We start from the raw sequence: 18,168 nt of genomic DNA, 5'->3' as shown, positions 1-18,168 counted from the left end.
ATTACATATGACTAAGATAATGTAAGAGAACAATATTTATCCTAAACGATTTAGTGAAAAACGGCTATGATGTGCTTAGCCTATACCAACTCTACTTTGGGATGTAACATAGAACCCCGGATTAATAAGCCATTGACTCCACACTAGATTGATTTTTTTAGTCTTTTGGAGATCCATTGGAAGCTTTTGAGTTGCACCTCTTCGAATATGGCAAGATGATTCCACTTAGAATTATCGAAGACTTTATTGTTCCTCCCTTGCCATATTAGATAGCCGCACGTCGACAATGTTGCTTGCGATATCGATTTACCTAGTGATGAAGTTATTATGTTCGGGAACCCTACGAAAGTTGCATTGGAGGTAGATGTATCCATGTCTATCCCCCACCATCGTGACATTTTGTTCCAGATTAGTAGAACTTTGCTGCAATGTAGTAGAGCATGTTCTACTGTTTCCACACAATTGTTACAAATTGGACACAAAATCGAGTCTAAATCCATACCTCTTTTATCTATCTCGACTCTAACCGGGATTTTTTGAAGAACGGATCTCCAAATGAAGATGTTGATTTTTTGCGGGATTGCTTTGTTGATTGGTGTCTCGGCTAATGTAGGTCGATTCGTTAACGTTTTCTGATCAATTAAAGTGGCTAGTGATTTGGTTGTAAAAATACCATCGACACCAAGTGACCACAACCATGAGTCATATAATTTACCATTCGAAGTGACTGTATCCAACAAACTTATTAGAGCCTCCAGTTCGTCATTTGTTCTACCCCTCGGTGGGCGAGCCCATTCCCATGTAAAGTTGTGTGTTGCTCCAACGAAAGTGATTCGATCTTTAACCTTCGCTTCTTTATCAACATCAAGTGCAAATAATCTACGAAAAACATTTTTTAAGCAGCCATTACCGATCCAGTTCTCATCCTAAAAATAGTATCGGACCCATCTCCTATTTGTTTGTGAAAAGATCTCTCAAAATCGATACCATATGCAGCAATCTTGGAGCCCGCATGCAAAATATGTCGCCAAGTTGACCCCATCGTTGTGGACCTGCAATTGTTAGAAAGAACAAGCCCACCCTCTTTCCCATATATACTAGAAATGATCTTAACCCACAATGAATCTTTTTCGACTTTAAAGCGCCACCACCATTTCTCAAGTAAAGCGAGGTTTTTTGACTCAAGACTACCAACATTTAACCCTCCCTCCCTAGTTCGCAAAATTAAGGTGTTCCCACTTAACCCAACATAAATTTTTACCCGACCCGTTCCCACCCCAAAAGAAGACGCACCTTAGGCTTTCAAGAAGCTTGATCACGCTGGCCGGAGCACAAAAAAGAGAAAAGAAATACAGTGGTATGCTACTCAACACCGATTTGATCAAGGTAAGTCTACCCCCAAATGATAGATGTTTTGCTTTCCAATCGGATAAACGCTTTTTAATTTTGTCTACCACAGGTTGCCACTCAATTGATTTGTTCATTTTTGATCCTAGTGGAATACCGAGATAATTTGACGGGAAATTTCCAACGTTGCAACCAAATCTTTCAGCCATACGTTGTTCTTGATCCGCGACATTTACGCCAAAAAGGTTGCTATTTTGGAAGTTAATTTTCAAGCCCGAAAGGTCTTGAAAACATAGTAAGATTTTCATGATATTGTTGATGTTTTCAAGACCCCATTCCCCGAATATTATGGTATCATCTGCATACTGAAGATGCGAGACAACAATATTGTCCCCATCGACTTTCACACCTTTAAAACAGCCTTCGGTAAAGAGCTCTTTTTATTAGAATATTGAGTCATTCAGCTGCAATGATAAATAGAAATGGAGAGAGTGGATCTCCTTGTCGAACACCACGATGTGGGTTAAATTCCGTAGTTGGGGACCCGTTTACAAGTATCGAGATTGTGGCTGAGTTAAGGTATGTTTTGATCCACCTAATCCAACGGTCACCAAAACCTAGACAATGCATGGTTTCTAGAAGGAAAGCCCAATTGATACAGTCAAACGCTTTTTTGAAATCAAGCTTTAGAATAAAACCCTTCTCCTTTTTCCCTTTTTAAGTCGTCAATCGTTTCATTTGTAATGAGCACCCCATCTAGAATGAACCTGTTTTTTAGAAAGCCGCTTTGTTTTACTTCAATGAGCTTTGGGATTACTTGAGCTAAATGAATGGAAAGGGTTTTTGCAATTATTTTGTAGTAGCTCCCCACTAAACTAATTGGCCTGAATTCTTTATGTAAAGCGTGTTGGGATTTTTAGGAATAAGAGTGATAAAGGAAGAGTTGCAACTGCGAGAGAAATCTGCATTTGACCAGAACCAATCCATTGCTTTTAAAAGATCGGCTTTGATTAACCAGAAATATTTCTTGAAGAATTTTAAGCTAAAACCATCTGGACCTGGTGATTTTGAGCTACCACAACTTAGAATAGCCTCGTAAATTTCTTTTTCAGTGAAGGCTTTTTCGAGTAGTTCGCTTTCTTCAAGTGAGAGGAATTGGTTTTCAAGATCAGAAGGTTGTATGTTTAGTGAACAAGAGATGTTTAAGGACTGTTGACTGAAGATATTGGAAAAATATCGAAGAACTTCATTTTTAATTGTAATTGGGTCTTCTTCCCAATTCCCACCAATCGATAGGCCACGTATGGTTTTGTATTAACATTTTTGCCTTTGTTCTATCTTTTTCGAACCAAGATTTTCTGTCCGAGATCCAACTTAGTCGTTCATCATCATTAAGTTGCCATGTGTCGCAGCTTTTTCCCATGAATTTATTGATTCAGCAAGCACCTTTAACTCTTCGTCCAGTTTACCATTGATACTTGCATTTAGATTTTTTAATTCAAGCTTAACACACTTCAATTTATTATGGAAAATACGATTAGGATGATTACCCGTAAAATTTGTGTTCCATGCCTCACATATGACCCCTTCAGCACCAGGAAGGTTCAACCAAAGGTTAAAGACTTTAACGGGCTTCGGGCGAAAATCAACAATTTTATCCCGTAGGACAATTGGACAGTGATCCGATAGATTATGGTCCAGAATTGTAGCATTGAGACCCAGCCATAAATGATTAAATTTCTCAGAAATAAGAAATCTATCTAGTTTTGCAAACTTAACACCGTTATCACTGTACCTTATATATTTCTTGCCACTCAAATGTAGATCGAATAAACAGTTAGTATTGATAAAACTATTAAATTTGTCTGCACATGTTTTTTTGAAGATACAATTGAAGCGTTCATCCTCAAACCTGACTTTGCTAAAGTCCCTACAAATCATCAAAGGAATGTCGCTTGAACTAATCAGGTTGTCTAAACTTTCCCACATTTGAACTTTCTTGGCACACGTGTGTGGGCCATAAATATTTACAAACACCATCTCTTCTTGCTTGCCTTTCCATTTACCTTTAATGGCAAGGTAGTATTCACCTTCAGCTGCCGCGGTGACCTCAAAAACATTTGTATCCCATAGAGTGATCATACCACCTGCCGAGCCAACCGAGTTCTTTTGGATAAATTTGAAATCAGGAGTTCCCCACAATAGTTCTAACCATGCATCACTTGAGTCACCACACTTGGATTCTTGTAGATGAACTATAACAGAGTTTATTTCTCTACAGAGTCTTTTGAACCAACGAATTTTACAACTGCCACCAAAACCACGAATATTTAGTGATAAGACATTCATTAAATAACAAGAGGGAACTGACTGGTTGGAGCCATTTAGGGTTGATTTTCAACCCATGTGACACCAATAGCATTGCCAAGTTCTTTGTGGTTGAGAGGCCTTAACGAACTATTGGAGTCATTCGAATCAGAGTTGGAAGTTGACTTAGAGTTAGCAGGTGAATGAAGAATGGAGATTTTATGCTTGTTTGGGCCAACTGTTTTGTGTGGAGGAATTTGGACTTATGGGAAGGAGAGGTGGATGGTGGGGTAGGTGAAAGAGGATTTAGAGGTTTTAGAATATTTGGTATAGGAGAAGATGTGACATTTCCAGAAGAACGGTTTGATCTAGGTTGAAAGGATTTACGAACGATGGAAATTGGTTTGGTAGTAAGCAGGTTTTGAATCTTGTTGCAACTGATTGGGGAGGTATGAGGGGGGCTACTGGGATAAGGAGGAGTGGGAATTTTGACCAAGGTAGGGTTTTGGAAACAATTCTTTTGTAATTTTTCATAATCTGGAGTGGACAGCTCGAATAAAGTTGATGAACGGGATGGAGTAGGGCTGTTAATAGGAGTTATGTGTGGTGTAATGGGTTGCGTTGGATTAAGTATGGGTTCGAAAGCTGTTTCAGAAGGTGGGCCATGATCGACAGTAGGTTCAGATAGAGGTTTGGGCTGGGTACAAATGGGCGTGATAGTTTTTGGGTGCGTGTGGGAAACAGACTGGGCTGGGGAAAGATGTGTGTTGGAATGACGTGATGGCGAGTTTGGATTAGTGGAGTTTTTAACTAGAGGGTTGGTGACGTTGTTGTGTTCCACAAGGTGATCAGTATTGGGCTTGATTTATCATTAACACATGAGTTATCATTAATAGTGATAAGTGGGTTGAGTGGATTGACATTAGATGGGCTGGGTGAGAGTTGGTGGGCTTTGGGAATTCATCGTTATTGGGCTTGGCAGGTGGATTATTTGTGTTGGGCTGGGAGTGGATGTGATTATGATTTGTGGATATATTTGGTATTTGGATTTGGACGATAGGGTTTAGAGGGGTGGATGGGGCCCGCGAGATAGGTTGGGTAAAAGTCAACACGTTCGGATCGAGTCTCGGACAATTTTTCTAAGCTAATTAATCATATATAAGCATGTTAGAACAAGTTACATGGTAATCGGAGGCGCGTAACATAGTTAGAATTTTTCTTGTAATTGTAGTGTTGATCAGTCCCCAAACATGCCTATTGTCGCGTCGCGCCACAGGAGGGCCGCGCCGCGCCAATGCTCTGAGTCTGATTACTGGTCCGTTTTAATTGATCAAGTCTCGAACCAAACTTCAATTTAACATAACTAATGAACCGTAAACACCTAAAATGCATACCATACATAGTTGGAAAGGTAATTTAACGAGGAATACAACTAAACACATTTCATCCATCAAATTCATCATTTACAAAAATCGAAATCCAAGTTGAATGTTTTAATGCTCATCATAAATGCTTCAAGTTCATAAATGCATTTTGATGATTCGGGAAATAGATGCACACATACAATACGCCATTTCGTAGGTAATTATGCATACAATACTACTAAACACTTACAAACAACATTGCAAAGCATTCAATGCATCAAAAGTTCATTTCACTTCTATCAAACGCTAACTCAAGATCATAAATTCATAAATCATGTTAATGGAGTCTTTCTAAGTCAACCTACACATCAAATTGAAGCTAGTGATGCTAGTAACACATTTAATACATGAAATTTAACATTTAAAGAACATTTAATCAACCAAAACTCAAGATTAAACACACCCATTTTCAAGTTCATGCCAGTTACTTAAAATAACACGATCGAGCATATAATTCATATATTCATGTTAGACTTAAGCCATAGACACTAATTAACACTTTTATAAGTCAAGAATATCAAGAACAAAGAATCTAGTGTTTTTAGAAAGTTACCCAAAAGAGATAAAATTGGTATGGAATTGAAGAGGAAGATGCAAGGATTCCAAATATGTAATTTGTTTTGAAGAACGCTTGCTAGATCTAAAATGGATGATGATTCTTTAATTGGGTGTTTGAGAGCAAAAAGTGGAAGTAAAAGAGAAGATGGGGAGGTGAATGGATGAGTGGAGGAGGAAGCTTTGACTAGTTGACCTAGTCAAAACTTTGATCACTTGGCAACATTGGTCCCTCAAGTTTAAAAGCGGGTGCGTGAATTAACCAAACCAATTACCTTAAATACGTTAGAGTAAACGGAAGATGTTATAATTAAATAACAGACTTTAAATAAATTAAACGGAAAGTAAACGGAAAAAGACGGGATGTTACATTACCTACTCCTTAAACAAAATTTCGTACCGAAATTTAAGTAGGCGTAGTAGTCGTTGTTTCTTCCTCGAGATCTTGCGTTTCCGAATCCTCGAATAAATGAGGGTACTTCCTTTTCATTGGATCTTGTCTTTCCCATGTAAACTCGGGTCCCCTCTTGGCATTCCAACGGACTTTAACGATCGAGATTTTACTTTGTTTTAGCGTCTTGACAGAGTTGTCCACAATTTCAACCGGTTCTTCCACGAAATGAAGTTTGTCATCAATAGTAAGCTCTTCGAGAGGGATGACGAGATTGGGTTCAACAAGGCACTTCTTCAAGTTTGATACATGGAAAGTAGGATGAACGGAGCTCAATTGAGTCGGGAGATCCAAACGGTAAGCAACGGGTCCAATACGCTCCAAGATTTTGAAAGGACCAATATATCGTGGGTTCAGCTTCCCGCGTTTCCCAAAACGGATTACACCTTTCCAAGGTGCGACTTTTAACATTACGCAGTCACCGACTTGGAATTCGAGGTCGTTGCGTCTAATGTTGGCATAGCTCATTTGACGACTACGGGTCGTCCTGAGCCTGTCTCAGATTTGAGCAATCTTCTCGGTTGTTTCGTGAATGAGTTCTGGTCTGGTGATTTTCTTGTCACCTACTTTGGCCCAACAAATAGGAGAATGACATTTGCGGCCATATAACGCTTCAAAAGGTGCGACTTTAATACTCGCGTGATAACTATTGTTGTAAGAGAACTCGGCTAGTGGCAAATGCTTTTCCCAAGCTTTTCTGAAGTCGATAACGCAAGCTCGAGCATGTTTCCAAGGTTTGGATTGTGCGTTCGCTTTGTCCGTCGGTTTGTGGATGGTATGCGGTACTCATGTCCAAACGCGTTCCCAAGGCTTCTTGCAAGGCGCGCCAAAATCTAGAAGCAAAACGAGCATCTCGGTCGGATATGATCGATAAGGGTACACCGCGACGGGTTACAATCTCTTTTATATACATTTGTGCAAGTTTGTCCATTTTGTCCGTTTCTTTCATGGCTAGGAAGTGGGCGGATTTGGTGAGACGGTCAATAATAGCTCAAATGGTATCATAACCGCCCGCAGTCTTTAGTAGTTTTGTGATGAAGTCCATCGTTATTCTTTCCCACTTCCATTGCGGGATTTCGGGTTGTTGAAGTAACACGAATGGCCTTTGATGTTCGGCTTTGAGCTTGGAGCAAGTTAAACACTTTGCAACATAAGTAGCAACGTCCCTTTTAATGTTCAGCCACCAATATTGTTCTTTGAGGTTTTGGTACATCTTATTGGCACCGGGGTGAATCGAGTGCCTTGACTTATGGGGTTCGTCTAGAATAAGGCTTCGTAAGTTCCCATAACTAGGTACCCAAATCCTTCCGGCGAAATATCGAAGTCCGGTCTCCTTAACTTCGAATCGGGAGGCGAGGACATTCAAGCGTTTGAGAGAAATATTTTCATCCTTGAGGGCTTCGTCTTGGGCTACCCGAATTTGACTATTGAGGTTGGTGTGGATGGTGATGTTTAAAGCTCGGACACGAAGAGGCACCATTCTTTCCATTCGACTTAAGGCATCAGCCACTACATTTGCCTTTCCGGGATGGGAACGAAGCTAACAATCGTAATCGTTCAAAGTTTCAATCCACTGTCGTTGTATCATGTTTAGTTGTTTTTGATCGAAGATGTGTTGGAGGCTTTTATGATCGGTGAAGATAGTACTTTTGGTTCCATAAAGATAGTGTCTCCACATTTTGAGTTCAAAGACAACGGCCCCGAGTTCGAGATCATGTGTCGTGTAGTTCCGTTCATGAACTTTTAATTGTCGAGAGGCATAATCAATGACTTTCTCTCGTTGTGTTAATACACACCCAAAACCGTGTTTCGAGGCACCGTAATATACAACAAAATCATCATTGCCTTTGGGAAGAGACAATATAGGAGCAGTGGTTAGCTTTTTCTTCAAGATTTGGAACGCGGACTCTTGTTCGGTTGCCCAAATGAATTTCTTTCCCTTATTGTGAGGACTTCGACCTTATCCCCCAGGACGAAGTCTTCAACATTTGGTTCCATTGCGATGATCGACTCCAAGTAAGGTCCTTAGTAAGAGCTAATGCACAGCGGAAGACTTAATTCGTACCTGAGAATAAACATGCTTTAAAACGTCAACATAAAGTTGGTGAGATATATAGGTTTGTTGCTAGCAGCGTTATAACTATGGACCACAAGATTTCATATACATACATAATACACTCGCAAGTGTATGGAAAAGTCGTTGAGCACTTGGTAACCATACTTAACATTTAAATCACAGCAGCATATTCTTAAATAACCCTACACCGTACCAAGTGTAGTAACGAAACGAAGTACTGTGCAACCGTTTAAAACTGGTCGTCCAGCCCGGTTGGGGTTGTCAGGCCCGATAGATCTATCAACAGGATTCGTGTTTACGCTCCTCACGTAAATATTAGCTACCAAGTATAAAGAAATATGCCATGGTACAACTCAACGTAGATTTTATTTTTGATCACTTGTGTCCATAACGTAAATCCATTATAAAAACAGCGCATGTATTCTCAGCCCAAAAATATTTAGAGTTTAAAAAGGGACTATATACTCACCATACTGTATTTTGTAGTAAAAATACATATAACATCATCTAACAAGTGTAAGGTTGGTCTCGGATTCACGAACCTATATCAAGTATATATATTAAAACGTATAGTCATAATCAATCAAGTTTATATATTAAACTTTAATTATTTATATGTTATGTTACTAAATAAGTTTATTATATATATCTTATATATTATAGCTAAATGTTTAATAATTGAATTCTTATTAAAGTGTCTTAATGTATATCATTTATTATGAATATTATACATTAGTGTTTAAAAAAAAATATTATATAATGTATTAAAATTTAATATTTACTTATATGATTAAAGTACATTTATATTACATGTAACTTACTTAATGTTTTATAAGTATAGATAGTATATTTTATTTTTGAAGAAAATAGCATGTAATATTAATACAGCCATAATTTATGTAGTAAATATATTTTTATATAAAATCTTTTGTTTAAAAATAATAATTATAATAATAGTAAGGTAATAATAATAATAATAATAAAAATAATAATAATAAAAATAATAATAAGAGTATTGTTAATAATAATTATAATTCTAATAATAATCTAATAATAATAATAATAATAATAATAATAATAATAATAATAATAACAATTAAGAAGGTATACCCTTTTAAAGCCTTTTCCAAAAAGAATAGCTCAGGATCGGGTTTGAACCCATGACCTCTCGCTCGCATGACACACCATTAACCCTTGTTCTATTTATGTTTTTCGGAATATATATCCAACCTATTTGATATATCCCGTCTGTTTTAGCTTCCCCAACGATTATTGCTTGCTAAACTCACTGCATAAATATTTCGGCCCACTAACTCTACCCATTTCCTTGTCCTCTTTTTGCTCAGCCCAACCGAATATGGATCATGGCCCAAATAAGAATAATAAAGTATCCGATTCAGTTTTATCAATCATCTTATTCGAACGGTTTAAAAGAAAGGAATAAAAAATGCTGGAACCCACATCTTCTAGGATACCATCTATTTCCCCATGATTCATGGTGGTTTGTTGGGATTGAAAGTCGACAAGGGGAAAAAAAATATAATAGGAAACAAAAACGTAATCGTTTATTTAACATCATATCGTTATCATCATAATCACACCCTTCGATCATCGTCTCAATATTAACAGAAGTATGTACCGACAAACAGAAACACACGGATGCAATAACAGGAATTTTAGCTTTTTGATAATCGTCTTTCTCATCAATCAAATGGGTTTCTGTATTCATGGATTGTTAATGGGTTTCATGGTTTGAGTTATAACTAAACAGAAGTAGCAGCAATATAGTTGATCGAGCTGAAAATGAAATAGTTTTCGATTGCATCATGAATTAACAAGTGATACGGTTTCAAGTGGAGAGGGTTGGTTTTATTGAACGAAAAGAAATCAGAGGTAACAATAGTGATATATAGTTGTGAATTGCAGGAAAAGAAAAGAGTGAGAGAGAGAAAAAGAAGAAGTGGAAGGGTAAGGAATTCGTGGTGGTTGTACATGGTGGTCGTGCCGTGGTTGTGTTTTGGGGCGACGGACTGGAACAGAAAAGAGTAGAAACAGGTAGGAGACAAGCATGTAGCAGTAGCTCGAGGATTTGATTGTTTGTAGCGGTTTTGGTTATACACTAGAAACGTAGTAGCAGGAACCGAGGGGTTGTAGGTGACGAGAGTGGTGGTTTCAATTGGTAAACCGAAAGGAGATATGAATAAGATGATGTGTTTGAGTGAGTTGCTACTTCGACAAAAGAAAACAAAACAGTAGCTAAAGGATGCGTTTTTGAGTTCGTGTTCACTCGATCCAAAACAGAAAGAAAAGGAAAAATATAGTGGTTCAAGGTGGTTTGAGTGATAGAGGTTTCGGTTTGTGTTTGCTCGACCCAAAACATGAAACAAGAAAAGAATAAGGTGGTGGTTATGAACCGAAGAAGAAGAAGTTGTTGGATAGTTGGAGAAGAATGACAAGTTTTCATAATTCTTTCATGTATATGTATATATATATATAGAAAATGAATAAATGGTTAATATGGGTGGTATGGTTGTTTACATGATCAAGAAAAGAAGAAGAAAAATATAAGAGAGAAAATAGAGAGGTGGTGTCGTGGAGATGAGCAAGAAAAGGTCACGAAGGTACGAAAGTGTGGTGATCTCCGATGGTTGTGGTGGTAGAGTATGAAGAAGACAACTGGGTGTTGGTGGTGAAAGATGATTGGAAATGATGGTGGTTGTTATGGTAGTATCTGGTGGTGTAAGAGAGTGCCGAAGAAGAAGATGAAGGGATTTTGTTTACTCTCTAATTCATATCTATATCTATGTCTATATATAGATATATTATACCATAAATTAATTTAATAATGATATCCTAATAATTAAGAAATCATAAGGACATAATTTGAAGGAGAAAAAAAAAATAGTGAGTTTGATTGATACATTAACATTCACGGATCCAATAAGTTAATATTCTGCCAGACAGTTATCAGGGAGTACAATATCGTGTTCCGTTGTAAATTAGTGGCGAATAAAAGGTTTCGGAAAAATCCCAAATCTTTGCATAAAATATGAATATTCATACTGTTCAGTACTTTAGAAAACCAGTTGTAAAAAAAGTTATTTGATAGATATTGTCGGTACGAAATAATATATACGGAGTACTAAAACTTAAATCAAAAGGGTTAAAATATTTTAATCGAGCTCATACTCTCTTTAATCAATACGCGAATCAAATTTTATTTAAACCCTCATAGATATATATAGGTCTACATTATAATCAACGAAACATCAATCGGGAGTTGCAGATGTTTACAATTTAGATTCGAAATCATTTTTATTCAATATACACATTATATATATAAGAACATTTTAAATAACAAAATTTACTACGTAAATAAATATACTATTTAAATATTTTAAACAGTTAAATTTAATATATCAATATATATATATATATACAAGTAATATTCATATATATATACACACACACACACACACACATCTATTTACAATTAATTGTTCGTGAATTGCCGAGAACAGTCGAAGGGTATTTGATAACATGAAACAGTTCAAACTTTTTGAGACTCAACCTAACAGACTTTGCTTATCGTGTTGAAATTACACTATCGTATCGAGAGTTTGGTTTAAAATTAGTCGAAATTTTCCGGGTCGTTACAGTACCCACCCGTTAAAGAAATTTCGTCCTCGAAATTTGAGTGAGGTTGTCATGGCTAACAATAAAATTGTTTTCATGACGAATAGGAGTTGATAAATAGAGTTTTATCATTATTGATTAATATAGATAGAACGATTTGTTTATGTGAAGCGTACGAGTGAAGGTGTCACAAAAGAGTGAAATGAGAAATAAAGATTCGTCTTGACTTTTGACGTAGTCACGATTGATTTCAAGGATTTTAAGGAAATATTCTGTTCAGAAAGAAAATGAAGTAGCACAATTTATTAGCAAACTGTTGAAATTACGGAAGAACAGAAATATCAAGGAAATATTTCCGGGATATGCTTAGAGATTAAATAGAATGAAAGAGTAGTGTAACATGGCACATGATGAGGGTAAGATCTGTGAACCATCATCAGGTTTCATTAGAAATTTAGCATGACTTACTGTAATATAACCACGTTGGCCCGGTGTCATTATATTATACTAACTGATGCTTCAATTCCCTACACTTCTCTAGGAAATCATTCATAATTTAACTTGAATTTTAAAGAATATAGAAACTAAAACAGTTTCTTTTAGGATATAACACAGATAGCACGAAGAGATAAATAATTTCGGACAAGATTATTTATGAATATATCTTCAGAAATATCGAAGATATTTATGACGATATTTTTGGAATTTCTAAGTTCGAAGGTTGATGGAAAAAGATTTTCCGCAAGATTTTAACATGAGTAAGGAGCAAGATATTCGTTGAAAGTTTCATCGGATCCAGAAGATATACGTTATATATAGATATATAACTGTTGATGTAAGAACGTTTCAAAATTCGAGAATTAATGACTAATGCTTCCCGCTACTTAGTATGGCAACTATTGCTACAAGATGTCGATGAGTACATGATAAGACTTCAATAGACAAATATAGTGATTTGTCGGAGAGATTTAAGTCAAGGAGCAACGAGGTTGTTGCTACGTCTGCTGGTAATATTGTAGAATATAACAGGTTTTCTGGTAACAATAACAATGGCAAATGTATATATCAAAGTTATAGTAAGGTTGATTCGACGAAAAGTTGAAGTTGATTTGCTGAAGCTGTGACAAAATTGGCTACTTTGGAAAAGGATTGCAAAGTGATTTTCAATAGTAACATCGCCAAAGGAGCTAGCGCATATATGTGTTAAACCTTTACTTAGATTCCGAGAGTTTTTAAGGCGCATAACTATATGCATAGATCTTTTCTTCCGTAGATGAAGTGCGGTTGATTTATCTTCTCGATTGAGGTGTTTTTAAGAATCATGAAATTTTTGAAAGCTGATTGTAGTCGTCAAGATACAAATGAGGTTTAAGATGAAATCAAGTGGCAAACTTGAAGATTTGTTTAGTTTCATATGTTATAATCAATATTTTAATTCATTTTAATTGTCCAATGTTAGCAGTCCATAGTCCAATAGTCCAATAAATTCATATATATATAATATTCGAATTAATTAATACGTATCGTGACCCGTGTACCGGTCTCAGTGTCGATCACAACTCAAAGTATATATATATTTTGGAATCAACTCCGACCCTGTATAGCCAACTCCCACCTTCACATATAGAGTGTCTATGGTTGTTCCGAAATATATATATAGATGGGTCAATATGATAAGTCGAAACCTTGTATACGTGTCCCGTTAATTTAAAGTGCGTAAAATAAATAAATATATATCATGACCCATTATACAACGTGTTGTCTCAGATTTAATCCGACGTATTGTTGTACATGTGTCCCGACAGTATGTACAGTGCAGAAATTTAAAATTGCGAGAATGTAAATTGCGATAAATTAAATGTTAATCAGTTAGCTGGGAACAGTTATCCGGAACAGTTAGCGTGTAATCCTTAACAGATTTTTAATTAGTTAATTCGTGTGTTTCTAACAATTTTTAATTTGTCCAATATTTCTTCTTTATGCCACTTGTTGGATTCGGGTAGGAAAAATCCAAATTTGAAATTTAAATGGAAGTGATTAATCTGGAATGAACGGATACGTATATCGGTAATTGCAAGTAGAATAGCAAATGACCGTTGAATCAGATTCGAAAAAATGTACAGTGTAACTTATTAATGTGAAATCCAAATATTCCTCGGGTACTACCCACCCGTTAAAATATTTTCATCATTAACAGTTTGTACGAGAAAATTTTTAATTACAATCTTTATGAAAATATACTTGCATATATATTTTCATCGGATGTAATCTTGGATTTAATGAGTCAATAAGATATTAAACTCATTTGTTTTATCATTAATACTGGATTACATGATCTCTAAAACATTAGAGATTTCATAATCACCATGTCAAACGGAGATATATGAGGTAGAACGTTACATAAAGCGAAGGTAATCGATGTAGGACGATATATAGAACGAAGATTATGCTTGAAGAACAGATGATGATATTGAGGCATATGATGTTGATATCCGAGGTACATATCGTGACGTTAAGATTTATGATGTGATTGTGGTTGGTGTGATAAGAGTATTGTCGGCGTTGATGATTGTGGTACGGTTTATGCTGCTGGTGATGCTGCTGGTGTTTGTAACCTCCGCACCAGATTTTCCAAAGCCATTACTCGAGCACGTAGTTTGTTAACTTCTTATATTATGTCGAGATGATTGAGGACTGAAACGAGCGGGTGAGTAAGATTCAAATATAGGATAATATATAATCGTGACGAGATACTCTAGAAATGAGAGGGTAAATGGTTTCTCGAACAGGTTCGCCGGTAAGTGCTTTCAGGTTCATCGCCAAGAGGGCAATTTGAGAAGGATCTTTGATGTGAAATGATTTTCAAATATAGGATGATATTCTAACTTCATAGAATATCTATAATACTAAAGATTTCATAGCCTACAGAGGAACTTACGGCATATGACAAGCAAGTCTACAGATGCGCTAAGATATGAATCTTTGTCTACACAATATCGATGCACTAAATGCAGTAAGACGTGTCTAGACTAAAGAATGATAAGCAGGCAATTCCCTAAGGATGATAAGCAGATGGTTTCCGACTAAAAATGATAAGCAAAACTTTTTGACAGGTAGACACGGTCAAAGTCCAGACTCACTAATGTATCCTAACAACTACCAGTTAGACACACTAATGCAAGGCCTGGTTCGCTAAGACCAACGCCTACTACTACTACTACTACTACTACTACTACTACTACTACTACTGCTACTACTGCTACTACTGCTACTACTGCTACTACTGCTACTACTGCTACTACTGCTACTACTGCTACTACTGCTACTACTGCTACTACTGCTACTACTGCTACTACTGCTACTACTGCTACTACTACTACTACTACTACTACTACTGCTACTACTGCTACTACTACTACTACTGCTACTACTACTACTACTACTACTACTACTACTACTACTACTACTACTACTACTACTACTACTACTACTACTAGTAGTATTATCAACTATTAAGTATTATTATCAAAATTATTATTTTCGTTATCATTATTATTAAACTTATCTTTTTATTAAAAACTACTATTATTAAAAGTATCATTTCTACTAAAATCATTATTTAGTTATCATTAAAAACTATCCTTTTCTTTATTAAAATTATCATTATTAAAAGTAACATTTTAATTATTATTATTACTATTATTACTATCATTATTATTATTATCCTTAACTTAGTATTACTACAATTATTAATTTTTGCAAACAGAAGATATTTATATAAAAATATATTTATGTATACTAATATTACATAATATTATGTTTTAACTAATATAATATTATTTATATTGACATAACATTAATTAAATCATATATCAAATAAGCGTTATAATATATTATAAGTATTAATAAAATTATATATAAATATTAATACACAACTATATATATATATATATATATATATATATATATATATATATATATATATATATATATATATATATATATATATAAATTTGTTCGATTACAACTATGTGTGTTAATGTATATATAAATGATATAGGTTCGTGAATCCGAGGCCAACCCTGCATTTATCAGTTGTTCAATGCTGTCATATGTATTTTTACTACAAAATACAGTATAGTGAGTTTCATTTGCTCCATTTTTAATTGCTTTTGCAATATATATTTTTGGGCTGAGAATACATGCGCTGCTTTTATGTTTGAAGAAATAGACATAAGTACTTAAAATATATTCTACGTTGAGTTGTACCACCTTGCATATCTTTCCTAATAGCTTGGTAACTAATATTTACATGTTGTAAGAACATGTAAGCGCGAATCCTATTGATAGATCTATCGGGTTTGACCACCCCAACCGGGCTAGTCGCTCTAGTATCGTAAATGGTTGCATAGTACTTCTGTGACGATCGCTCCAAATTCATATGGACGAACACGTCATTCATCGATTTCATAGCGAGGTATTTGACCTCTATATGATACGTTTTGTAAACATTGCATTCTTTTGAAAAGGCTCACCATAAATGAATATTTAAATCAAAGGTTTTCGATATCTGATGATTTCTACATATAGACAATCACCGTAAATAATAGTTAACAATAGTACTTCCGTTGACAATGCAGTCAAAATAAGATACATGGTGATGATTTGGTGAATGCAACGTTTCCTTGAAAAATATGCCATGTAAGACTCCATGCACATAGCTTGTCTAACATATAAGCAAACAGCGGAAGACTTCTAGGGAACCTGAGAATAAACATGCTAATAAGTGTCAACACAAAGGTTGGTGAGTTCATAGTTTTAATATTTTGCATAATCTGTACATAAAGCTGGATCACAAGATTTCAGTTGTTTCATCTGAAACGTTTATCAAAATATTCTACGAAATTGAGCACCCTGGTAACTAAACTTAACGTATATATAATTTGTACCCTTTGTATAATCATCTTAATAATACACGCAAACCAACGTGTACGCTTCTTAAATAGCATACGTTCGTTAAAAGGCTAGTGCTCTAGCTCGGACGGGGATATCAAGCCCTATGGATCCATATACTACTACTCGCGCCCACCAGTTCTTATAACCGGCAGTTACTAGTCACCAAAGCTAAGGGATTTTCGGTTCAAACTCAGTATAGAATTTAGTATGTACTTGTGTCCATTGTTTAAAATAAAGTGCATGTATTCTCAGCCTAAAAATATAGATTGCAAAAGCAATTAAAAAGGGAGCAATGAAACTCACCTTAGGAGCACATAAAGTCGTTCACCGAAACGTGACCGAAACTCGGAATACCAATTAACCGTAGATCTCAACCTAGAGAACATATGTTGGTCAATAAATGTCTTATCCAGCTAGGTCTGGTCATAGTGTATCACAATCCTAATGCTCGATATCGACATACAAAAGTTATCCAAAGTCGTTTCAAAAAGTCAATTTTGACAGTTGTTTAACAAAACGAGACGTACCTTATATAAGGATTCATTTACTCGGTTGGTAATATTCAAAAATCCAATTTATCAATCTTACAAACAAGTTGTTTAAATATTAATTGCAGATTCAAAAGCAATTCCGATTAACGTCAATCATAATTCAGTTGACCATATCTTTTGATTCGTTCATCGAAATTACGCGATTTCTAAATGAAAAGTTATTGATTTTTCACCAGCTTTCCAAAAACATGCATATCATATACCTTTTATCAGTAATATATGTATTTAATTCGTGATTTATCATAAACTGTTTAACGACGAAATTTAGCATACGAGCATGCATAAATATATATACTCGAGCACTAGACATGGATACACAATTAATATATAAAAGATAAAATATGAGTGCTTACGTATCAATATTGTGATTCAATATTGCAGGAAAGTACGTAGACGCAACAGAGATAATAAACACTAGGTTTGATTTGCAAACAATACCCATGAATATTACCCATAACTTCCATAGTTATAACCCATAATTTCCTTAGCTCTATCCCGTTTGAAAACCCATTTTGAAAGTGACACGCTCATAACCTCGTCGTAGTATTTTATGTATAAATAATAATAATACTAATACTACTAATAATGATAAGATTAATAATAATATTAATCTTAATAATAATATAAATAATAATAATAATAATAATAATAATAATATATATATATATATATATATATATATATATATATATATATATTTATATATATATATATGTTTACAGAGAGAGATAGATGTATTTGTGTATGTGTCTCGAAGCCAAAACTGATCGACTTTATAGATGTTTTGTGGAATCAGTCCCCATGCGATCGCATGGGGTTTTAGTGTGTAGGCCATGCGATCGCATGGCTTCATTTTACAGCTCA

General features: G+C 35.3%; 1 protein-coding gene across 1 annotated transcript; it reads right to left on the bottom strand.

Moving 5' to 3' along the window:
• Window positions 1-2,721: 2,721 nt before the first annotated feature.
• Window positions 2,722-3,696, bottom strand: LOC139869013 (uncharacterized). The gene has a single exon (XM_071857347.1). The coding sequence runs from the start codon at window positions 3,694-3,696 to the stop codon at window positions 2,722-2,724; it is 975 nt and encodes a 324-aa protein (XP_071713448.1).
• Between the last annotated feature and the right edge of the window lie 14,472 nt (window positions 3,697-18,168).

Source organism: Rutidosis leptorrhynchoides, chromosome 9, assembly GCF_046630445.1.
Source record: "Rutidosis leptorrhynchoides isolate AG116_Rl617_1_P2 chromosome 9, CSIRO_AGI_Rlap_v1, whole genome shotgun sequence".
Lineage (NCBI taxonomy): Eukaryota > Viridiplantae > Streptophyta > Magnoliopsida > Asterales > Asteraceae > Rutidosis > Rutidosis leptorrhynchoides.
Note: the sequence above shows the minus strand (reverse complement) of the source record. Positions and strands in the feature narration are given on the sequence as shown.